General features: G+C 39.0%; 2 protein-coding genes across 3 annotated transcripts in view; one reads left to right on the top strand and one right to left on the bottom strand.

The window, feature by feature from the left end:
* TMEM117 (transmembrane protein 117) overlaps positions 1-25,286 on the bottom strand; it is a 219,501-nt gene that overhangs the window by 173,908 nt on the left and 20,307 nt on the right. For both annotated transcript variants that reach the window (XM_061361190.1, XM_061361189.1), the window contains exon 3: positions 10,394-10,526. In XM_061361190.1, coding sequence (XP_061217174.1) covers positions 10,394-10,526 — 133 coding nt within the window. The remainder of the gene's footprint in view (positions 1-10,393; positions 10,527-25,286) is intronic.
* On the top strand, positions 14,630-20,623 carry LOC133216484 (P2Y purinoceptor 1-like). The gene is made up of 2 exons (XM_061361222.1): positions 14,630-14,699; positions 19,602-20,623. The coding sequence occupies exons 1-2, from the start codon at positions 14,630-14,632 to the stop codon at positions 20,621-20,623; spliced, it is 1,092 nt and encodes a 363-aa protein (XP_061217206.1).

Genomic DNA, 25,286 nt, shown 5'->3' with positions numbered 1-25,286 from the left:
AAATGAACAAGTTCCTTTGTGAACTCTTTCATATACAGCTTCATGTGAATGCAAGCATATTAATTGACATTTTGAACATTTTAAATTGTGGATTTTTTTACTTTAAACAAGCATAGTATCTCAAAATGCAAATACAAAATATGTAACAGCACCATAAACTGACTTTTGCATAAGGTTTAACTAGATTCTGCCATGATCAATTTATCTAGTCAGTTATCCCTAGCGCTGGAAAAGATACTTATTTGAAATTAGGAAAGGGGAAATGGTCTACATAGCCCTAAGACATTCCCAAAATCACATCATTGTCACTATAGCAACACCACAGGACAGCTGTGTCACAGCCACAGGGCCACTTCCCGCTCTGTCCAGCCCAGGGCGCTGCACATGCCTTTGTCTCTCACATGCTTTTCCCATCACAGCCTACAGCATCCTTTGTATTTGCTGTTCTTAGCTAATAGGTCTGCCTGTGTTCAGCACTTACAGTTCTTCCCTCTGGCATCTCTGATCAGTGACAACCTTCTTAAAACCAGTCATTAATTTTATCAGTAGAAAAAAGCTGTTAGAGAAAGGAGGTTTTACAACAGTGCTAGAACTATAGTTCTTACCCTAACATTTACAATTACCTGAGATGCAGCTCGGGAGTAAGTCCTTGTCATGTGTGCTGCCTGAATTAGTCTCAGGTACTTGTAAATGTTTAGGTGAGAACTAATAGTTATAGCACTCTGCCTATGTCGTGACAAAGAACTCCTTCCAGCACTTTGTGTCACTTTAATCTCTGTGGTTTGGCCTTTGCTCCTAAGCTACCTAAAAGAGTAGGAAAAAGCTTTGTCTTGGATATTTATTATGTTTTCCCCTTGCACTTTGGTTTTCTCCACAAACTCCCATTAATTTCAGTCGTTTGCTCAAAGTGATTAACATCACTCTCAAACTGAGCAACCCATTTTATGGATAATTCACGACAACAGAGCTCCAAGTACACCACAGGTTTTTTGGCAGCCTTTGACCCTGATGACCACAAGGTACTCCTGGGATGGCTTTATGGATAAGGGAGCTTTTTGCTATCCTGTCTACATTCGTCCACCCTGAGATCTATGACCATTCTATGCTGGCTGTTCTGTGATGTGCAAGACTTACTTTATCCTCTGTCTGCTTAGACAGTGTGGTTTAGGGAATGAATTTCTTAGTCTTTAAAAAGTTTGGTATTTCAGAAGCACCATCTTTTAATTGCATCCAAACTAAGTAATTTCTTTGCTTTACCATTTTTTCGCTTAGTAGAGGGAAAAGCTTGTTGAGGTCGACTCTACAAAAAATAGAAGCAGTATGGCAGATTTAGCACATGGAACCAAGAGGTACATTTTCACCAGGTGATATGACTGAGAGTATGTTTAGCTATAAAGGTTCAAACACCTTGAACTAGCTTATACATCTTAAAATAAGCTTTGATTTTCAAATACTACTGTTGGCTCGAGAGACTTTTCAATCACAGTGACTTGGAAAACATGGTTTCTTTTGCTGGTGTGATCTCATTAAATACGTGTGCCTTAGGATCCCAGCTGGGATGACAACCTGCATTAAAAAGTCTCACATGAAAAGCACTTACTTCAACCTTCTGCATTCCTGGAGCAATATTTTTACATCCATAATTCTTGTAACTGTATTAAGCTTTCTGTTTCAACATTCGTCTACACAGTGCAAGCCTGTCACAGCCTATGCTGTTTAAAACCTACATGTATTCTGAGGGAGTCCCTGTTTTTCACATACTGTTTTGTAAATACTCACAATGCTCCCAAAGGCTTAGTATCTGAGAATTTCATAGAGGACTTATGGATTTGAACCTTTCCTTCCAGCAGTTCACAAAAGCTTTAACTTTCTGAAGCTCACAGTGTAACACAGTTATCTTTGCCAGCTGAGCAGGGACAAATATTAAACCCTTTTTTCTAGCTAAGAGCTTGAAACAAACAAACACAAAATCCCAACAGTTTAGGATTTGTCTTGTGGCATGATTATGGTATAAATATGTAACTGAAACAGACGTATACAAAGGACATGTCAACATAAAGCTCATGAAACATATGGCTGGGTAGACACAGCTACAACAGTAGTCTGGCTGGCTAATACAGATCCACTGTGGACCTTGCACTTCTGTAGAACAGTAACAGTGGTTAGGAAAACAGATGCTTGTTTCATCCTAAAATTTGCTCTAAAAATTATGCTAATGATAACTAATCCTTGACTCATTAAAAAGTAATCAAACAAAGTAAAACACAGAATCCTGAATAAGACGTGGCTTAAAGCCTTAAGTAAATACACACTTCCAGGGACACAATAATCTGTATGTAGCTGCAACTGGGGAAAAAGGAAAAAGAACAGTAACTAATTTGGGTCGAGGTAAAGTATTTAATAAAAAGCTATTACCGCAGCTCTAAAAAATGTATATAACTGTTTCCTTGTTTCAGCTTGTTAAATGAAATGTAAACCCTCTTTACACGCATTTGTCAACTGCAGGTTGTAATCGCATCCCAATTCACTACATCACTTAACAGAATCCTTTTTAAAATGAACCTTAACTAGAATTAATTAAAGGAATATTTTATATTCCTAAGGAATTTCTGCTATTAAACTGTTGTAATTTCACACTTCTGTGAAGGAAATGAGCAATAACAAAAGTCCACCAAAAGGATGCACTGTCTTCTACTGCTTTATAGGAATAACTTAAACCCTTTGACAGCACAGATAATAAATTCATGCCAAACCCTCTGCTGACATATTCAACACACTACCAACTTGTATTATTGCTATAGTAATGTGGCTGTTAGCGTCAAAAGAGAAAATGGTTTATGCCTACAATTTTAATGACACTTTACAAGGTTAAATAATGATGCACCTGAACATCTTTTGGTCCACTGAAAATCACCTCATCTAAGACAAGACAGCTGACATTTTTGAGACAAGCAGTCACAACTCAGATTTTTGGGTATTGTGTGTGAAATATAACACTGTGTTGTCATTTCAAGTATCATAGCGTTATTAACTGACACAGGCTCCCAAAGGAGTGAATGGATTTACTTTAGGCAATATATTTTCCACTTAAAAGCAATAAAACAAGAAAAAACTTCAATACATGCAGGTACTAAGATTATTTTAGTACACTAAGCATACAAAAGTCACACATAAACGATAAAAATATGTGACCCACCACAGACAGTTCAAGACCCAGAATTCCTTTAAAGAAAGACACGATAAATTAGGGGCTGTGGATTTGCAGGGGAAACGAAAAATCCAGAGCAAAAGTTTGATAGAAAGGATCCCTGGATTTAGCTTTTCTGCCGCTAAAATGCACCCTTTGCTGCCACCGCGTGGGCCTTGCCGCAATACACTAGGAATGAACACGAGTAATACCTCTGCCATCCCTCTGTCATCCTCTTCTTTCCCATTTGATTCAAAAACAAAAAAAAAAAAGGGGGTTTCTCCTTTCATTTATGTTTCAAATACAGCCTTAAATAAATAAGTTTTGTTCTTCATCTTTTTGGTCCTACACAGCTCAAAATCACTGCTGAATTTCAAGACTAAATGACTTAACAAACACACAAGTCCTTCACTGATAAAAAAATAGTATTAAATGGTACTTTGATAAAATACACCTGCACTTCACCCTACTTATTCAGATGCCACAAAGTTAATCACTGGTCTAAGAGATCACCACGTCAGGAGCCACATAAGACCTCAAGCAGTGGTCAGAGTTTCTTGATAGCTGTCATGACAGTACTTATTTAGAGTACATAAGGCCTGAACTGTATGCATACAGGTAATTCTTATGTTTAAAGTAGATGGTGCTGTGATATAAGATGGCTCCAGTTGTGCAGAGCAGATGACACAGGCATTGAAAATGTAATACATGGCTTTGATACGAAAAGTCTTGAGAAGTGTCACAGCTCCAGGCCCTGGACACAGCATGGGAACTTTTTAAATGTGAAAACTTCCATCCACACCTGCACAGCACTTTTGTACTAAGCACATTTGTACAAACCTTTAATATACAGGTAAAAGCCTCCCTTCCCGTGAAAACATGCAGAGACATTGAGGACCGGCTGTGGGCATGTGCAGGAGGATGACACTGGACACATCTACAGGTTTGGTCACCCTACCACACGAGAGATAATAAAAGGCTGAGGAGGAAGAAACTACTCTCCGTCCACTGTTTTGGCTTTTTAACTGAGAACTGCATTTGCTTTGAAAGCCAAGATCATTCTTAAGTCATCATTTTCAAAAGCCTAACAGTTCTCACGAGAACATTACCACCCTTAATTGTTACTGAAATCAAGATATACATTTTTCAACTCAAACCCCAAAATACCAATAAGAAGTGGCTAAATATAGGAGACAAAGGGCAGGCCAAGTATCTCATGCTCTGCTGGACTGCCCTGAGACAAGCCTTCCAGGCAACCTCTGCATGAGGGCAGAAAAGTGTGCTCACTGGCACTATGCAAAAGCTGCTGAACCCAGGACAACAGTGGACTTACTTACCTAAAAACCCAATACCTAAAAATACCAATACTTATCTAAAAATAGCAATTCAAACCCAAGGTTTGAATATCATTGCCACACTAGATTTTGAAACATTAAGGCCATGAGTCCAAAGACAAGGGGCAGAAATCAGATCTTTGGCAAAATAGCACAGAGTATCTATTACAGGTAATTAGAGGGCTTCAGATGAGAGAGCTGGCACCTAACTGGAGCTTGGCACCTAACTGGATCTGCAAGCTGTGAGTTGGGAATCATTGGTAAAGTCCTAGGAATTCAATAGCCCAACAAGGCTCCAGTTTCCCCCACACAGCAGACAGGACTCTGATGATGTTTGTCTTTTTTTCTTTTTAAACCATGCAATGCCATAAAACATGAACATAAAATTGTTATTCTCACGCTGTCCCTGTTACCTTTCATCATGTGAACTCGTTATTGAAATGTTTTAAGAAAGTCTTAAAAAAGCTAGGTGGCGATGCTGACCCTTTGCAGAATTTCCCTCTGCAAAACTATCTGCTTGCTCAGCCCTCTGAGGGCTTTAAATTGTCAAGCTGGGCTCTGAGCTACTTCTGTATATACTAGGTTTGGGTTTGCTACAGATGTTCAACAGCACTCCTGCTTAATACATTTTACTGCTTTTACAAGAAACCTTGGCTTGTCCAACGTTATTGGCTGCGTGCTATTAACAGCATCCAGCACAAAGTATTATAAACACTTAAAGGATGTAATTTGTATTTCCAAAGATAATGAAAGTATATCATAGAATTATAGAATAGTTAGAGTTGGAAAGGACCTTAAGATCATCTACCTCCAACCCCCATGCCATGGGCCGGGACACCTCACACTAAACCATAACACCCAAGGCTTCATCCAACCTGGTCTTGAAAACTGCCAGGGGTGGAGCATTCACAGCTTCCCTGGGCAACCCATTCCAGTGCCTCACCACCCTAACAGGAAAGAATTTTCTCCTTATATCCAATCTAAACTTCCCCTGTTTAAGTTTTAACCCGTTACCCCTTGTCCTATCACTACAGTCCCTAATGAAGAGTCCCTCCCCAGCATCCCTATAGGCCCCCTTCAGATACTGGAAGGCTGCTATGAGGTCTCCATGCAGCCTTCTCTTCTCCAGGCTGAACAGCCCCAACTTTCTCAGCCTATCTTCATATGGGAGGTGCTCCAGTCCCCTGATCATTCTCATGGCCCTCTCTGGACTTGTTCCAACAGTTCCATGTCTTTTTTACGTTGAGGACACCAGAACTGCACACAATACTCCAAGCGAGATCTCACGAGAGCAGAGTAGAGGGGAAGGATCACCTCCTTCGACCTGCTGGTCACACTCCTTTTGATGCATCCCAGGATACGGTTGGCTTTCTGGGCTGCAAGTGCACACTGAAGCTGGCTCATGTTCATTTTCTCATCGAGCAGCACCCCCAAGTCCTTCTCCACAGGGCTGCTCTGAATCTCTTCTCTGCCCAACCTGTAGCTGTGCCTGAGATTGCTCTGACCCAGGTGTAGGACCTTGTACTTGGAATAGTATTTGGAGAATGATCTCCTACTCAGGACTGTACAAACAAGATCACACTGCTCAGGATTAGGTAGGGGAACGCCAGGCACGATCACTGCACACAGTGTTCCCAGAAAGTTGTGCAGTAACCTCCCTGGACAGACACATGGACAGATGGCCACTTGGCCATCTTGCAGAGGGCTGGACCCCAGAATGCGTTCGTAGCATTAACTGTGCGACTGGGTGCAGCCACTAATCTTCATCACATCTCCTCATCACATCTCTCAGACTCACTCGGTGACACTGGCAAAGCTCTGGTTCAGCTCTCATCAAATGGGTCCCGCCTCTTCAGAGCACTGGTTGAAGAAAACACTACAATGAAGTGACATGAGTCGATAGCCGTTTCTGAGGGAGACCCCCAAGGCAGAAAATGAGTACCACAGAAGGGCTTCTATCTTCTGTTTCTCTATAACCACAGAAAATAAATCCTATTCGATGTATGCAGGCCTATGTTGGTAGAAATAACACTGAGTATGAACTAAGACCTCCAAACAAGCACCCACAGCTGATGTGGAATAAAGAATGGAGAGATATTTTTTTAGCCACATGAGAGTGAAGGAGCAGGCAACGCGACAGGGACAGATTTGACACAAAGGATTGCTTTAGATGGCAGCTAGCCGCTTCGCAAGGCTGCCTGCACTTGTGCAGAGAACCATTGCACACAAGCATGATGGACCACTGTGCACAAGTGTGATGGATCGCAACGTGATAGAAATTGTGCTTGTGTTTGTATGCTCAAACCTACCACAAGACTCATAGCATGAACAGGAGATCCCCAGGCCAACGTACTTCACACCATGTCATAACAGTTCCTTTCAGTGTATGGTATCACTGTCTAACAGACACGTACCCACTGAGCAGATGTAATCGGCAGCGCCCTTTTGCTACTTCAAAAACTTAAAATCTGAATTACAGAGCAAATTTAATAGTTTCATTCTCACTGCACAGTTCAGCCTCTGGCACCACACTGATAACATGTTTTCTGATCCTCTACAATTGGTTTAACTGTTCCTCAAGTATTAGAACTATTCCAAAATCAATCTCCTCTCCTTATTTGAGCATAGAACACTACTTAGGTTTACTCTGACTCTTGCAGGAATAGCTTTTTCTGCATTATTCTCACAGCCACCTTGACCAGGCTTGCTTTCTAACAGCCTTTGCTCTGTTCTGACTGACCTGTCCTGCTATGCTCCCCAGTGTCCTCTAAACCTAAGCCTCAGTAATGACTGAAACTGTTCTACTTCTGAATCATTTTCACATTTAGCCTCTCTACTCCAATCTTTTTTTCAGAGAAAGACAAAACAGACCAAACCCCTCACTGCTGAAGCTTGTACCTTGACCCCACCGGCCCTTCCGACAGTTACACAAACTCATCCTGTGCCCAGCTCAGCTCCTGCTTATTATTTCCAGGAATAAGTAAGAAAGAAATGAGAAATGATATGAAAGAATAGCTGCAGATGATTCTCCGACAGCTTTTCAGACATGCTTCCTCACCAGATGTTCAGCTCTAACTGCAAGAGCAATAACCTAATGTACAGTGGGGTCAGTGCCATAAACCATGAAGTCCCTCAAAAGAAATGTCACTGAAAAGAGAAGAGGGATTTGAAATTTAAAAATATACATTCCAATCTGTCATACTCTTTTCAGTTCAGACAGTCCCACTTTTGCTCATCGAAGAGCTGTATAACATGCCTTCAAATACTACAACTTATTCAGCTTTTGCTCTTCCCAGCAAGGAACACAATCACATTTTTTAGGTTTGCCACACTAAGACACATCAAGTGTCTTTAAAAATGCTTTAAAAAACCCTAGCAAAACAATCTTGGCTACTGTAAAATATATCCTTTTAGAGATGGTAACATGACAGAGCTTTAAAGCTCTCCTGGCACAGATTTCTCAAGCCCTAAACAGGATATTGCTTCTGCTGTCATCATCCATGCTGGCAAGCACATGCAAGATGTATGATTCTCCTACCTGTGAGCCACAAAGGGATTTTTATTGATGAGGCCAAATACCTGACGTAAAGAAAATTGTCAAAATCACTTTCCTGCCACCACACAGGGCAAGCTGAAACACAGACAGGGCAAGGAGCAAGCACATGCAAATGTTTTTCCCTCAGTCTTCTAGAGTAACCGTAAGGCTTTCATAGCCCTTCTATTACAAAGATGTGTATTCTTAATGCTTGTGTTTTACAGGGGTCCATAGGCACGAATGTTAGCTTGTCTCTACAAAGACTGTAAACTCCACAGAGGCAGACTCTGACCTTTATCCTGGAAGCCAGTCTCTCTGGTGTCAGTCATTTCAGTAAAGCACTGTAGCAAAAGGCATAGTCAGAGGTGTTCTTCTGCACCCAAGCACAAACCATGAAGCAAACAGCTTTCATAAGGATTGCATTTACTCAGGAAAAAATAATCCAGTCCCCGAAACACTTTATTATGGCAACGTGAAGTAGGTGGCTTTGATGACATTTGTTGTAGAAACTCCCTTTTCAAAAGTACTACACATTGTTCTACCTCAACTCAGAGAACTGATCCGAGGGATCTGTTTGACTGATGGTTTACACTGTGAAGTTTGAGACTGAAACTGTTTGTTTTGTATCTGCTTGCTGTCTTTTTGCTGGAATGGACACCCAAAATGACTGTAAGAAGCCTTCAGTCCACTTTGAAAAAGGCAGTGTGATTGCTTGAGCAAAGCACAGTCAGCTTCCCAAAACAATCACAACAAATCTAGGGGTAGGGCATAAGCTCCAGGAAAGGTGAGGCTTCACCCTGCAGAAAGCAAGAGGGCAGACTGACTGACATCAACTATTTCAGTACTAGGCTGCACCTATTTCCAAGAACGTGGACACTGATTGCCACGCAATCTCTTCAGCGCAGCTAATGGAAGCTTGTAACAGATATGGGAACCAGGAATGTTGACAAAAACAAATTGACTCTGATTTCTAGACATGATTTAAGCTTTCAAAATCATTAATGCTTTGTCTAACAGCTAGTTATAGTTTATAGAGCATTAGAAATACCAAACATAAATCTTGACATAATACCAATAATAGTATAACTGTGTAAACAAGGAAGCCAAAAACCTGCATTGCTCCTACCTTCCTCATTTCAGGGATGATTATTTTGCCTCTTATTGGGCTCCTATTCATATTTACCACATCATTACTGTGATCATTTCCTAAAACACTCAGTTACTCTGCTGCGTTATCTGCCTTGCTTGAATCAATACATGTAGTCTTCATGTCACAATCTCATGATTATCCCAACTGCTCTGCATTTATGTTTATCCAGTGACACGCAGTCTGCATCCTACTCATCTTTTGGTCTATGTCACGTTGTTAACAAGACTTTATACACTGAATATTTTTGATGGCACACTTAAGATCTTCAACACATCACATTAGGGCCCATTAAATAACTCTTCCCTAGACTCTTGTTAGCATGATTCTGCTAAGACAAGTCATTTAACTATCTGCACTGTTTGTCAACTCATATATACATTGTGTTTCTTATTCCTTGCTAGAAAATATTCAGATGCTATCCTGCCTTTCATAAACAACATGACTGTATTTTTGTTCATTTTGTATGCATTATATGACTAATAATGTAGGTTTTCTCAGGAAAATCAACACTTGAAAGTGGTGTTAATTTTGAGATAATAAAAGGACTCAAGTATTCTTAAGCCAGAAAATTAATACAAAAAGCTCCATTAAAAAAATAAACTCAAACATAATCAAAAGACAGTTGCTCATCCCTCAGCCAGCCATAGCTTTGCCCTCTTAGATCACCATAGGGGGAAAAAATAGATTTTAAATCATAGTTTTAACAAATCGGATCGGCAGATATAATTATACATAACCAGAATAGTACTATGCTATACATTTGTGTTTTGAGTCAGGCTTGGATGTTTCAATTTCTTTTAACTTTGATTATGAATTTCCTGAGTATGCACCATAGTAATGCTTATACTTTTAAACTACTTAGCCCTAACTTCAAATCAAATTCGTTGAGCTATGATTTTAAATAATAATTAAAAAAAGATGCAATGTTCATTAGTACCCTGATGTAATTGTTGCTACCATGTTGACTAGGACCCCACTTTTTATAGCTGGTATTTTAACCTTCTTGGCTAATTAGCCAAGTACATTACTATTCTACCCAAAGTCAGAAAACAGAAGAATAAGATAGTGAATGCTAGTGTTTTTACATTTTGGTAAACTCCTGTTCACTGTAAAGCAGCATAATATGAACATTTTCCAGTAGAATATATTTTACAGCAAAAGAGACAAAAAGCAACTCTGCAACCTACCTCATATTCCCCGCCATAATGAGAAACAGATTATAAATGTGAGAAAAAATGAAGAGGAAGAGGATGGTACTGAAGAACATCGTCATCCAAGACCCATGGTCCTCTCGAAACATTTTCAGACGGAGCAACTGACCTGTGTATATTATGAGAAAGTGTATTTTAGTCAGACAGTAAATACATGTTTACACGATAAGAAAACCAAAATAGAGTGCTAAGCTATTTCTCCTTAAATACAATCAGTCCACTGTGTGTGTGGAGGACAGATTTAGTATAATGCAGCCAAAATACTCTTCTGTAGTTCAGCGTCAACAGATATTATTCCTACAAAATCACAAGGTTGCTTACACAAACTGATGAAAAACTGGTTTGGCTTTTTACAGTCAATCAGCCTTACTGAGGTGGAGGTCTGAAGGAGTCCACATCATGTCTGTGGTACATGATCACACTGTGGCTGTGGTTTTACATGCACTACATGTGATTCTACATGCTTGTTAAGGAACTTCCGATGTTTCCGTTTCAGTCATTAGCATCTCTACTCACTGTGCTTTCAAGCAGGCACAGCAAGCTGAGCAGCCATGCACAACTGAACAGGAGTGGAGAATTGACCCATGTAGAGAAAAGAATATTTACCATCTTTTGTTTTTTCTTTCCTTTGAATTAGTAATATCGACCTGCTGATCCCGAAGCTCAATGAACAGTTGTGATGCACATCAGTGCAAAAACGGGAAGGAGTGATGCCTTGGAAGGGCAACTGCCTAAACCATCACGTTTTCTAGAAGTCGTTACGTCCTAACACTCCAAAACAAATGCCACAGCAGGGAAGATCACATGGAATTAGTCTAGAGACACTTTTTAGTGGCATTTGAGCAATATTTTGAAAAACAAAACTATTTATAAATTTTGAAGTGCCATAAGTACCCCAAGCTGCGTGAGATCCAGTATTTACTGCCATTTAGTTCTTGATCAGTAACAAGTCATTAAATCTGGATGGCTTCCTGTCCCTTTCCACTGACTATAGACAGCATCAGGCTAAATATCACATGATACGATATTAGTGATTGTGGTTGTGAGAATGTGGTTGCAGAACCAGTTGAGGATGTGAGAAATTGCTTGGACTAGAGAGAAAATCCATATATCAGAGGAAAAGCCATCCCTTGAGTCAAAGACAACTCTTGCTTAAGCCCAAAAGTACACAAAAACACATGGTTAGTAATAAGTAAATAATCACCTCTCCTCTCATTAAAACTGAGATAACAATATTGTGCATTCTCATCGTTCTTCTGTTATTGTGAGGTAGTACAAAGCTTCCATACTTTGTTGTCTGCTTTAACATCAACATAAGGAAGTATGAAATAGTCTTAGACTCCAATAGTACTGAACTACTGGAATGACCTCATTGAAGAGTGTGACATAGACTGGGCAAGTCCCAGGAGCCTTAGAATCAGTTTCAAATTCTACCAGTGAGACTTCAAATGACATTATGGGCAAATCATTTACACTCTACGCTCAAGTCCTTGATCCACAAAGGTGAAAAGTACTATTATTATCTTTCGTACAGTGTAGGTATTTGCTACGTTATACCACACGAAGACCAAAAACTTGATTAAGCCCGTAAGTAATAACATAAAACATATCATAAGAGAACAGAGCTTACAGCCACATTTATGATGTAATTACTATTAATTTCCTAGTCACATATGTAGACCAAATGTTGCCACTGTATCACAGAGAACTAAACATGCCCTAGAGTATTTGAGCTATGACTGTTTCTCATGGTAATGTCTTGCCATTTCACAAATGTAATATTGCAAGTTTGTCAGAGCATGATTGATTTTATTGTCCTATCCTCAAAACTCTCACTGCCATACAGCAATCTTCCCCACCTTGCCTTTTGTAATTAATACTTCGCTTTAACAGTTCCTGCTTTTCAATGATTTAAATAGGAGTGGGTGAATGATGCTGTAAAGGTGTGGAAATATTTTTTTCAGTGCTTGACTCCCATCAGGAACAACACATAACATTCCAGGTGGGATTTCAAAAGGGCTTTGTACCAACAGATAACATTTAACACGTTTAAGAGCAATATAGTTGCTACAGTGGTCATTTTTACTATTAAGGTAACTTCAGAAAGACTGATCAACTTCCATGCAGTTTATTAAATAAAAATTTGTCAAATGCTGAGTTATAATGCCTCACTGCAATATTACAAAATAAACTTACACAGTCTTAGTATTTTTTCACCATTACAACATAAAGAAAACCTCACTTCATTATGCGCGTTTTTTCTGTAACCTATTTTCAAATGTTGCATTCTGAATAAGAAGTCAAAAAAAAGAAAAGCAACAATAATTACTAATATTGCTATTTTTAAGAGATTTTAAGAAATATAACAGACCATTACAATTCATTTCAAATGCTAATAAAGGTGCCTGATTCATACACAATTTTCCTTTTCATGTCTAAGAAAGCTTTTCTCATGTGAAGCATTTGCAGCAGAAGTATGTCCCCTGACATACATTATTTGCTTCCCTGATTTCATCAGGAAATCAAGTGAGCCCATGTAGAATCTTATACTGTGTGTTTTTCTTGGACCTAAGCACTTTAATCATGTGATGTGTTGCACTTTATTCTGCAGAGAATGCCTTTTTCAAATAATAGTGGTATACCCTGTCGCTAAGAAAGGAGCTCTGCTGAGTCTCACCATTGGTGGGAGGTGAAGCTTTTCTCATGTTTTCTTCAGGAATGTGTTTTTCCTGGACAAGATTTCCTTCTCTGTCTTCTCATCTTACCTTTTTTGCTTTGTCCTCCTGCATTAATATAAACACAGGTGTTTCTCACCTCTGTTTCCTGTAGCCCTTTACCCTTTTCAGCTGCTCATACAATTACATTCTATTCGGTTTTCAGATTTTCATGTCTGGTCTCATCCTTCTTTTCCTCTTCTAAATCCCTCCATTTTGTTCAGCCCTCTCCTTTCCTAAATCAAACATGCCTATTGGCTTTTAGCACCATTATAGATTCCATACTTGCTTCTACATGAATACTCTATCACCTTTTGTCTTCTATCTCCAAACATTTTAGGAACACTGTTTATTTACTCACTGGAAGTTTTTTTTTTCTCCTGGATCTCTACAATTCTGGTACAGCTCCTTAAGCTGTTCTTATCAGAATTCTTAGTGACCACGTTCTTAAAGCTCAGCCATAGTAGTTCCTCCTCATCTAGATGAGCATCATGCATACCAATCCAGTTGTTCATACTCTTCTGCCACAGCAGAAGCCAAGACTGGTGAGGAAGATAACCGATAATTCAAGCAGTAAGGTAAAGGACAGAACCTAATGATGAGATAGTGCAGTCAGGGGCTAGAAGATGTCAAAGGAGAGAAAACAGAAGGAAGATGATGGCCTGGACAGGAAGTATCAAGAGGGGTGATATAGCAGACTGAGGTGGAATGGTGTGGGATCGAGAGAAGCAATCTCTAGGAACTGCTGTTTAATTGCAAAGTCCAGTTTGAGCACTGGTTAAGGCTGGACATGTGGGAAAGCTGTAAGTGAGGGAAATTATAAACATGTGAAGTGTTCATCCAGGGAATGAAACAGGAAGATCCCAGGACTGGTGTGTGCTGCTGAAGACTGGAAAGGCAGGTTTGGGGCAGAAAGGATGGAGGACCTGAGGCAGACATGGGCTGAAGTGGTAGGTAGGATTTGAGCTCTGGAGTAAGCACAGTTGGAAGATGCACAGTCGCTGACAGGGCTAAGGTTTTGGAATGAGGTTGGAACCATGATGCAGGATAAGTGATAGGTAGGTGGAGTGAACCAAGCTCTGCGATGGGGCAAGAGGAACATAGTTTCCATGAACCAGTCTAGTAGTAGGGCAGCAACAAAAAGAATTCCGGCAGTGGAGAAGGGGAAAGAAAAGGAAAGTGCAAACACACACACACATTCCCCAAGACCCTGTACTTTTCTTCTCTTTCACTGCTGGAAACAGTGGCAGCCCCAGGCCTAGCTAGACTGAGGATAGGCAGTAAGTCTGTCCTTCCCTAAAAAGCAAGCAGTGGCTACTATGGCAATAGCAATTTATCCTGACTTACTGAGAGGAGGAGCTTAATGATAAAAGGTATCTCCCTTGCAGTTTGATACCTGCTCTCTGAAGAGCTGCTGTTGCATATGGAATATTACCAACACCTTGGATTAAAAACAGTACTTGCAAAATAGAGCTGTGATTTTAGAAGGTCCAGATTAATGGAGAGGAAAAGCACAGACATGAATCTGGACTTCTGTAAAATAGATAATTACACCATTTCTAAAACAGGTAAGAGGATGATTTATTAAGTATTCATTGCACCTGTATTCTCCAAAGCAACATATTTTTTCCTATTTAGCTATTACACACTGATTAATATGTACACATACGTACAAATTTTGTATTCTTTTTATTTTTCACAAATATTGTATATTGTAGGCAAATTCTTACACTTTAACTATCCTTCTACTGTAGTTTGTTTGCCAGATAGCATTAGCTCTCAAGTAAGTACATGTACATAATTTTTTAACCAGAGAAATAGTAGCTTAATCACAGTAACGACTGAGTCATTAACGGGAAAGGAATCTGGTATTAGCACAAGCTACTTAACTAATTGCATACAAATACTACTGTATATTGCTTATTATTTCCATCGTACTAGTAGCTATAATATGTTAAATGCAGTTGAACTAAAATATGTGAAATGCTCCACTTAATACTCATATTGCATTATGTATCCTTGCATATCAACTCACATGAATGTAAAAAGGGAATGCATGAAATGATTACCTAACAGGTAACATGTTAATGTAAAAACTGCAAATGATGCTTGATATTTTTATAGCAAAAGCTAGGACTCACTGTATAATGCTTTATTGATTTGATAAAATTACCTGGAAAGGTACACTTTGAAAGCACATGTAACTGAAATATATTGGGGTGTGAATAGTCAGAAACATGGAAAACCTATCTGGTAACTGGAACAGACTTGTACTACATTAAACACAGTTGGAAAGAAGCAAACAAAATTCTCAGAGTAATCCCAAACAAACAAAGAAACTAAAAACTACAGCAACAACAAAAAAAAGAGTTCATGTAAAATTAGGGCTTCTACCATAAAGAATAGCAAGCAAAAAGGAGCAAGGGGCAATGAGACTAGATAAGGAATAAAATTACATAAAATAAGATGTTAAAACAACTTAATTTTGTTGTAGTTTTTTGTTGTCTTGGGTTTTTTTTTTTTTACTTCAGGCCAAATTAATTGCTTATTATGACTCTGTTAAAAATGTCCAAAAAACCTACAGGTATGACAGGGAGGGTTACGGTTCCTAGGGTATATTTACACATACAAAATCAGGTATTTTTCAAATAAGCAAACATGCTAAACCTAATGAAACTTTACAAGTTAAATGCTATATGAATGACTACCAGTGACAAACTGTGAACTACAACTAGCTATATACACAAAGATTCTTTTCAGTGACACAATGCTGCCTAGCTCCAAAAGAAGTTTCCTCAAAAAGTATTTTTTTACTGAAACAAGGTCTTCCATCCTCTCAAGTATTTTGGAGGCCATATCACAGGTACAAGGGGAATACAGGCTAGGAGAGACTTCAAGATTTAGGGCCCTGCAACTAACCAGGTCATCAGCTGAAACCTGTTTGACTTTCTGTAAGAGTGTGTAGATGCTACTGGGGACAATGGCAGAGGAGCTTGTAGACACCCCTTGTCAGAGAGCCACAGATCTAATCCATGTTTAAGGACAGGAGAAGAGACAACCCAATAGGCAGATACAAAACTTGAGTAAAACAGGTAACTTTTTTAAAAACTAAAGCTTTTCTAGCATCTTTAGATCCCCAGCCAGTAAGATGGTTGGATTCATTAGACTGCAGAAGCAGAAACAAGAGAAACATGAAATTGTTACCCATTAATTTAACATGCTTTCTTAATTACTCAGTTGAGTGATGGAGCCTGTAAACTTCAACTCTTTCTTAGGCATATGTTTAGTATTTTAATACCAAGCCCTTCACTGAATCAGAGGTATTCCTTTAATTCTGGATGCCCCATCATGTGATTGCTCTTTCTGTCCACTTAACGTCCATGGACGTCTCCATCAGGGGCTGAAACTGTTCAGATGAAATGTTAATCTCAATAAGTTAGAACTACTTTTTAGCCTTGAAAACTCAATCCTATTTTCATCAAAGTCTGGCAAGTCCGTTCTTAGTCAGCACTAACAACATATGCAACTCCTCATCTGTCACAGCATAATGTCACAGTGCTGTTGCCTGTCCTGCCACTGCTAAGAAGTATGTATGTGTGGTGGCTGTCCTTGTTTAAGAGTACATGGAGTAAGCAGTGAGCACAGCAATGCTCAGGAAAAGAAAGTCTTAAACTACAGGTGCAGGATTTTGAACTGTGAAGACAATCATGTCACATCCTGTATCTCAAATCATTCTGTTGGTGCTAAGACGGTAGACAGAAATCTTGCCATTTTCTGACATAAGAAAAAAAATCACTTCAGAAAATCACTACCTTACATATGCAGATCTGGACATCAAGGTAGCTCCAATGGCCTCAGGTTACAACAGGGCATGCTGACTGTATTGCCACACTCAGTGAAACTGTTCTCTTATTGTACAAGGCTTCAAATTCTTCTGATGGAGGACAACAAGTCCTTAATATAGCACAGAGGTTGGGGTCAAACCCCTTTTGTTCTTCTCTTGCTTATTATGTTCCCCGGGGACTGGTGTTCGTTTTATCTCTGCGTATCTGTTCCCTTGTGTCCACCCTGTAAGTCACGCACATCAACTGGAAAGCACACTGTTTCAAGAATCTAGTCTTTGTTTTGGCCTTTAAGCTCTACTATAATACAAAGAATTAGTAGGAGACAGAGTATTTTAGAAAATTCAAATACGAATCCCAAGGTAGACACATGGCAAACGCCTACACAAACACGTATTTTCTAACCACTCTCTGATTTCCAAATGCACCTTCCTCAACTGTGGAGTTCCAGCCCCTCCCGCTACAAAAATACCTTCATATAGTTCAACCCTGAGTGCAGCCTATTAAACTGAAGGTGATGAAGGGGACAGGGGATTTATTAGTTCCTAATACAGTTACAAAGCTACACATCCAGGCTTTATCTCACCAACTTGCAGCAAAGCAGAGAAGGTGGCACAGCTACCTGCCTCCCTCCATTTAGACCTACATATAGTCCTTTTCCAGGAGCTTGATGAGATCAGGAACCCAGCATTTCAACTCCCTCATGCAGCTATGGCTGTGATGTTTATAGCCAGTTAAGGGCTTATTTATACTGCCAATACAACTTGGAATTTAGTGTTTAGTGCCTTCATTTGTAACTATTGAAAAAGAAGGTAAAGAAGTAGGAAACACAATATAATTGAAAGCACATGTGACCTCTGGCCAAGAGATAACTTTCCTCTATATATTCAAACCCCTTTTAATTGAATACATACTATGAAAATATTACTTAACCACATTGTTCCTACTAGAGTGGCTACATTTTAATGAGTTTACAGGGATATCTTATAAAATTCAGCTGAAGAACAAAAATTACACGGTTTGTGTAACCTTTTATGTTCAAAAGGCTATGGAGAAGAGTAGGGAAAGAGTACCTCTATCCTGGGTTAAAGTACAATGCTTCGATACTTAACAAAATAAATTTAGAGAGCAAACATTCTCCACCTGTGAAATACACTGTGAGTAGAACAGATGGCTTTCTAGCCATATTAACTTCCTGGAAAGTCATTTAACTGCTTTTGTGGCTGAGCTTCTAGAGAAACAATTCTCCTTCCTAAATTTGTTGAGTACAGTCTAGTAGCTTTTTGTCAGCTCACTGATGTGAACTGGGTGAACTGAATGAATTTGCATAGCACAATAATGCAGTCTCTATTTAGCAGGTCTTCATTGTAGTTACTGTTTGCTGTGTTTTTCCTGTGTCTGTGAACATACCTTTGGAAAAGTCATACTGTACTAAGGCTGACACAAAACCAAAACACATTATGTTCAAAAAACCCACTGCTATCAACTTCATCGTTGAAGCTGTTTGAAAATTTTGAAGGAATCAATAACATTTTGAAAAAGTTCTTTCTTGTATTCAAAGTGTGGTTTGTAGTGAGTAAAATTCCATCCTGTCATCCCATCAGGCACTGTAGTGGACTCTGATCTACAAAGGGCTACTTGGATGACCTTCATACAAGGCTCCTGGCATCTGCTGCATTGTTTGGAGAGAGGTTCTAGAAACGTAACAGCTGCAGTTGGTGACAGCTCATTCTAGAAGAATATTCCACAGCTTAATTTGTCTTTTATTAGGGGGAGTACAAAATCATTGGGAGTGAATGTAAGACTTTACAAGCATAAAAACTTAGTTTGGAAAAATACACTGCAAATCTATATTCCAGGTATTCTGTAATGGGCATTGATACAACCTTGGCCATAAGGAGTGAGACAAAATGAATTCTCTCTAACCCTACCATAAACACAGTGGCTTTGGCCTGTGACATTCATTTACAGAAGAAAGCCAAATAAAAATAAAACTAAAATTAAAAATAAATAAAAATAAATAAATAAAAATCAAAATCCAGAGGTTTAGATGGACAGGTTGCTGTGGCCTCCATTACAAGCAGGGTTTCATTCTGATTTGTTCCAGTGCTGTCTTTTGGATCCAAGTCACAGCCCACCACACAGCAGCCCATATTACACATGCCTCTAGGACCAGTATGGACACTCAAGGCAATCAAAGCAAAGATGAAACAAGTGTGGGCAATTGCTATCCTCCTGTCCTCTCTTCTGCTTTTTCCAAAGACAGACATAGACACATTACTGGGTGAGGGGATGATGGTGTTACTGAGGGTGTATGCTTTCATCTATTGCACACTACACTAAATATTAGAGAGGAAAGAATAGGAAGGTTTGAATAAATGAATAGTTCATTAATATAGTTCATGAATAACTGTTGGTGGTGGTGGTGGTGTAGAGTAAGCTTTAAGTGTTACCTACTTTGAATTTACATTTTTATTTTTTCAGATAGAGGTTGTACACCATACCATATGCTGACTTATTTTGCCAATTCAAGCATCCTGGATTTAACTCAAAAGTTTTGAATTTTAAATTCAGTAAGTCTAATTCAGATTTTATTTTGAAAGCTGTTGGTCTCTCTTTTCCCTTCAGGCACACTCTATGGAAACATGATGAATGGTACATGCACTATTTTCCTTTGCAACAGAAATCTTAAGCTGGAGTGGTATTGTTATTTGCTGATTCTTGTTTGCCTTTTCACTTTACTAGTGGGATTTCTAGGCAATATACTTGCACTTCAACATTATGTGTACTGCACGAAGACATGGACGACCAACACCATATTTCTCTTTAACCTGGCACTGTGTGACTTTACTTGGACTCTCATGGCACCCTTTTCAGTATATTATAGTCCCCAGAAGTTAACTGTCTTTTCCAGCCAAACATTTTATAAGACCATAACACTGTTTTTTAGTATTAACATCTACGGAAGTGTCTATTTCCTGACACTCATCAGTTTTGACAGATACGTAGGCGCTGTCCATCCTATCACTTCGTTAACATGGTGGAACAAAAGAAAGGCCGTGTTTTGTACCATCGCAGTATGGATCTTCATAGTGACGGCATCGATGCCAGAGATCTACTACACAGTTGCAGCTGGAAGACAACGTGTCATCATAGATTCCCTGAATGACACAGATGGACCTTTGCAATTTGTAGTGCCATTCACACTCTCCAAGGTTGTATTGAGATTCCTAATTCCAGTCACTGTCATCTTTACATGCTATATGTTGACTCTCAAAGCACTACTACAACTCGGTAAACGCCAGCAAAGAAGAAACAGACTGATTAGACCTCTGTTACTGATTTCAGCTGCTATGGTCGTATTTGCTGTTTCTTTCATACCTTACCATGTTATGATGATGGTGCTACTAATTTACAAAATTAATTGTCAACCTCCCTGTAGGAACATAAGCACAATAAGTGCCATTTATGAAGTCACAGAGATCATCTGCAGCATCAACAGTTGCCTTGACCCAATCATTTTTACAGTAGCAAATAAGACATTCTATCAAAGAATTAAAAGAATAAGATGTCATCCCAAGTGCCAGTGCTGCTGTTGTCTGCCAGGAAGTGTAAAGGACATTGCTTTGTCCCCAAGAACAATAACTTAAACACCAGTCTACAAAGACACGCATCTCCCATTGCACATTTGGCTTTGCCCATCAGACCCATTTAAAACTTGGTCCCTGTGTTGTATAGCAATCTCTTCAATAAGGAAGAATACACAGCAAAGCAGAGGAAAACTTAATGTGAAAAGAAACCCTAGCAACCCCTAGCTTCACAGAATTGGAATTTTACATGTTCTTGTCATAAATATCCCTTAACTTACTGTGAAATAGCACTTCTTACCTATATGTATATGCAACATGGAGTGAACAATGAAGAAAAGTTCTAAGTAGCTACTTTAATTCTTGGCCAGAAAAATACAGTAATACTAAGAGCATATGGTGTTAAGGAGCCTTCTTACAGTTTCTGCTAATTATTCTTTCATCTGTTTGTAAGTGCTGCTGTGATTGGACTGCGCAATTAGTAACAATCATGATGCTTACAGCTGAACTTCTCAAGCACTTGCAGAGAGGCTTTCTACAAGTACTTCACTTTAATGCTGCTTGCACTGGGGTTTCTCTGACGCTGCCAGTGGAAACTCATTAACCCGGGTAAGTGCAGCACGTTTCCAAAAACAAACAAACAGAAAATAAAGGGTAAGATAAAGTCCCTGAGGGTAGAGGCACAGTGGATCTGCTCATGAAGCAAACAAGCACGGGTTGAAGAGCCCAGGCAGCCTGGGTTCCAGACCGACAGGCAGGGCACAGCAATGGTGTTCCCCAAGCCCTGGGCAATTGCATCTGCTTCATTTAAGTGTTGTGCTTCAGAGGAGTGTGTGGTTCTGCCATGAACAACAGCAAGAAGCGTGCACGGGAAATGTGAAATGCAGAGGTGCCTGAGCTGCAAGAAGAGTAAGAGACACTGCGACACGGGTGCTGCTTCTGTTCATTGAGGGTCTTAGAGTTCCAGGACAGCCTAATGTAACTAGGCTACAGAGCATTTTAATCATTACGAAAGAGCTATATATCATCATCATAACATCCACCTTCAAGAGTCATTAAATATGTGCTCTTTCGAGACACTGTACAGACAAAATAATCATGTTCCATAATCAACCACCTGCTGACCTGCTTTCTTGCCAAGTCCCACACACTACTTTATCCATTATAAACGCATGCATATCAGTGAGCACATTAACTTTATTTTCAGAATCTATTAGTGAGAAATGACTTTTAAATACACTTTGTACAGTGTCTTAATTCTTTAATTTCAACACTTTTAATATAATTTTGTCCTCACATGTCTCTATGTGAAAATAATTATATTCTACATTTTTATGTAGATTTAATATAATATATCTTGTTGTATATTTCAACTGTATTGAGTAAATATGTACGTATATATAATACCAAGAACATCTTTTTTAATTGTCTATAACTGTGACATGAAATGAAGACCAGGTCCTGAAACACTTTTTACATGTATATAAATGTACTAACAAACTCAGAACCTTGTAGCAAAATGGCATGCTTACATTTTGTACAGGGGAGTTATGTCCTCCCTCGTTGCAAGTGCTGGTTTTCCCCTTCGACAATTTCTTTTAATTTCTCTTATTTTAAAAGAAAAATATTCACCTCCTTTTCATCATGTATGAACTGTCTATTGGCAACATGACAGAGTTATTAACAATGTATTGGCTTCCTTAAGGAAGAGAGCTTTTTAATCTATGAATGTGTAACCACCAGCAATTACCTACTATAACATAGATGTACTTAAATCTCAGACTGATACAGAAACAATGTTAATGGCATTTAGTGACAAAGGTGCTCTCAGCATAAAAAAGGATAAAACAGGAGAGATTAGTGTTGAAGCTCTGGGCTAAATGAGTTTATTGCACCCACCAGATTGCACCTAAGATTGTAAACAGTAAGCTATTTTCAAAATCAAACACCTGCTATTTTTATCTTTCAATCTATCTTTAAAGGCACAGATATGCTGTTTCTTTCTCCACCTTAGTATTGTTTTTCAGCAAGTTACTTTGTCTGTCTTCAGACTGGGTAAAAGTCAATGTGAAATCAAAATACATTTTCTAGACCCAAAATTAAACACGAAAACTCACTGCAGTCGCGGTCTAGAAAAGATAACTTCACACCTCTGGGAAGCACTGATTCTCAGGTTCTACCTACCAGGAGTTCTAATATGTGAGCTTTTTCAAGAAACACAGCAATGACTTAGACCATCAGCTTCTCTAAATTGTCTAGATATTTTTAATAGCAGAGCAGTTGTTTTTCTGTTCAGACAGATCTATTGTCACTGAATTGTATCTACTATATATATGCTAATATTAGTATTACATACTAAACAAGTATCATGTTAATAAGGAAGGAAACATTCAACTCAGTAGAAACTGTGAAAACATTATTAAAGGCACTTCCTGATTTTGCAAAAAATTGGAATTTTTTCCTCCTGAAGTGTTGCCTTTATAACACCTATGTGAGCAGCCTGTGCTTACAAGTACCCAAAGTTGGCAAAATGAAACTAAACATTTCAATTAAAGATTGGATTGAAAGCCTCCAGTGAGCTCAAGACAAATCCAGTAATTAAAAGCTGTTCTGCTTCACGGATAACCTTTTCACAACTCATATGCAAAGCCTTTTGCAAGCAGCATTAACGCACATTGCAGAGATTCGAAAGGAAAGTCTAGCATTTCTCTGCGTGTGTTTCTGTGTGTAGAAAGGAAAACTAAGGCAGCAGTAAGGAAATGCTTGAAAGTCAATGTGAGAGTCTGATTCCAAAAAAAAAAAAAAGCTAGGGAGAAATTTAATTCTGCTCTGGTAATCAGAACATAAAATGCATTTAACTGAACAAGAATGACCTTTATATTCTCAGCATGACTGAGCTATGCAGTATATTCACATGGAAAAATGCAAAATCAGATGCTTTTTATCTTCTGTTAGCATCACCCTACCAAACGCCTCCATGGCCTGGGACACACACGATGGAGCAATGCCAGCAACTGCCATCATGGGACTAGGAGGGTATCAAGGAGTGCTTACTGGGCTGTACCAGCAACCAAGGAAGTACCAGGGAAGCAAACAGGCTTTTGCAGGGAAGAATCCAGATCTTAGCCAACACAAAAGATTAAAGTTGTCATGAAAGGTATATATCCAGATCAAATTGATTGCTGCTGCATATCCTTTCATCCTCCCTGTCCCCAAAAATATAAGCAAGAAATACAGAAAACATGTATGGTAGTCCTGCTCTAAATTCTTTGCTGGGGACAAGCAGGAGCAAGGTGCAGGCTGCTCTAATTCACTTCCGTAGCATGGAGTAAGGTGGATCAGTTCTCTGTTCCACATTCACCTGCAGAACAAGGGACAAACAATTTTGACTCTGAAACTCTATTAAAACCCTTTTTAATTTTCTATCAATAAAGCCATCTATAACAGAGGTCCCAAGGTACTCACACACACAACAGAAAAAGGGGAAGGAAACGCAAAGAAACCACCTTATGCTTCTGAAAAGATAATTCCAAATAAACCCTGAATAATGAATGAAGCCTGGAGAAGAGAAGGCTGTGTGGAGACCTCATAGCAGCCTTCCAGTATCTGAAGGGGGCATATAGGGATGCTGGGGGTGGACTCTTCATTAGGGACTCTAGTGGTAGGACAAGAGGTAATGGGTTAAAACTTAAACAGGGGAAGTTTAGATTGGATATAAGGAGGAAATTCTTTCCTGTTAGGGTGGTGAGGCACTGGAATAGGTTGCCCAGGGAGGTTGTGAATGCTTCATCCCTGGCAGTGTTCAAGGCCAGGTTGGACGAGGCCTTGGGTAATACGGTTTAGAGCGAGGTGTCCCTGCCCATGGCAGGGGGGTTGGAACTTGATGATCTTAAGGTCCTTTCCAACCCTAACTATTCTATGATTCTATGAACAGAAGGAATAAAAGAAGACAGGGGCATTCCTAAAAAAAGTATCTGCTTCACAGTGCCTCTGTCATCTGTTGTCGTGGCCTGGGCATCTCACACAACATGTCTTGTGCTGGGCTGAGTTTAAAGGCACTGGGTAATCTTTAGAAGCCATATTCAGAACAAAAAAACTAATGAAAAATCCTTCCCTCTCTTACCTTCAGCCCATAATATTCAGCTGTGAATACACCCTAGTAGATGACAAGGTTTCTAGACATTGGTTTTCCTGTTCACAAGTGATTCTGTAATCAATTAAACATACTTTTTAAAGTGGTTTTGTTCAACTAGGCTGAACTAATGCTAATGTTGTCCTCACTGAAATCAAAGGTTTTCTACAAAATAAGTATTAAAAGGCAGAAAACATCTGTTCATATTTACTTGGTCATATTTTTATTTGGAAATAAATGCTCCTAAAATGTTTTATGATAATAATCCCCAGATAGCATGACATAAACAAATAAAGTTAAATAAGTTCATTCCATTTTGCTACAATAAGTCAACAATAACTAAACAGCTAAGAGCCAAGTCAACATCTACTATAACAAGAATGTTGCAATACTGGTTTCTCACAGATCTTTGTTTGGATTAAATCTGAGGCAATTAAATGCCCAACTGTTATGAGTTTGAACACGTTACTGATTGTTGTAACAACATATTAGCCTACAAAACTGACTGGAAGGTAGCTTTCATGTCCTATATCTCAGCTCTGAGATATTGCAGTGATGGACATCTTTGTGATAGACTAGATGGATACAAAGTAG

Source organism: Neopsephotus bourkii, unplaced genomic scaffold, assembly GCF_033783945.1.
Source record: "Neopsephotus bourkii isolate Nb327-2 ecotype Australia unplaced genomic scaffold, CSIRO-AGI_Nbou_v1 NB_1053, whole genome shotgun sequence".
NCBI lineage: Eukaryota > Metazoa > Chordata > Aves > Psittaciformes > Psittacidae > Neopsephotus > Neopsephotus bourkii.
Note: the sequence above shows the minus strand (reverse complement) of the source record. Positions and strands in the feature narration are given on the sequence as shown.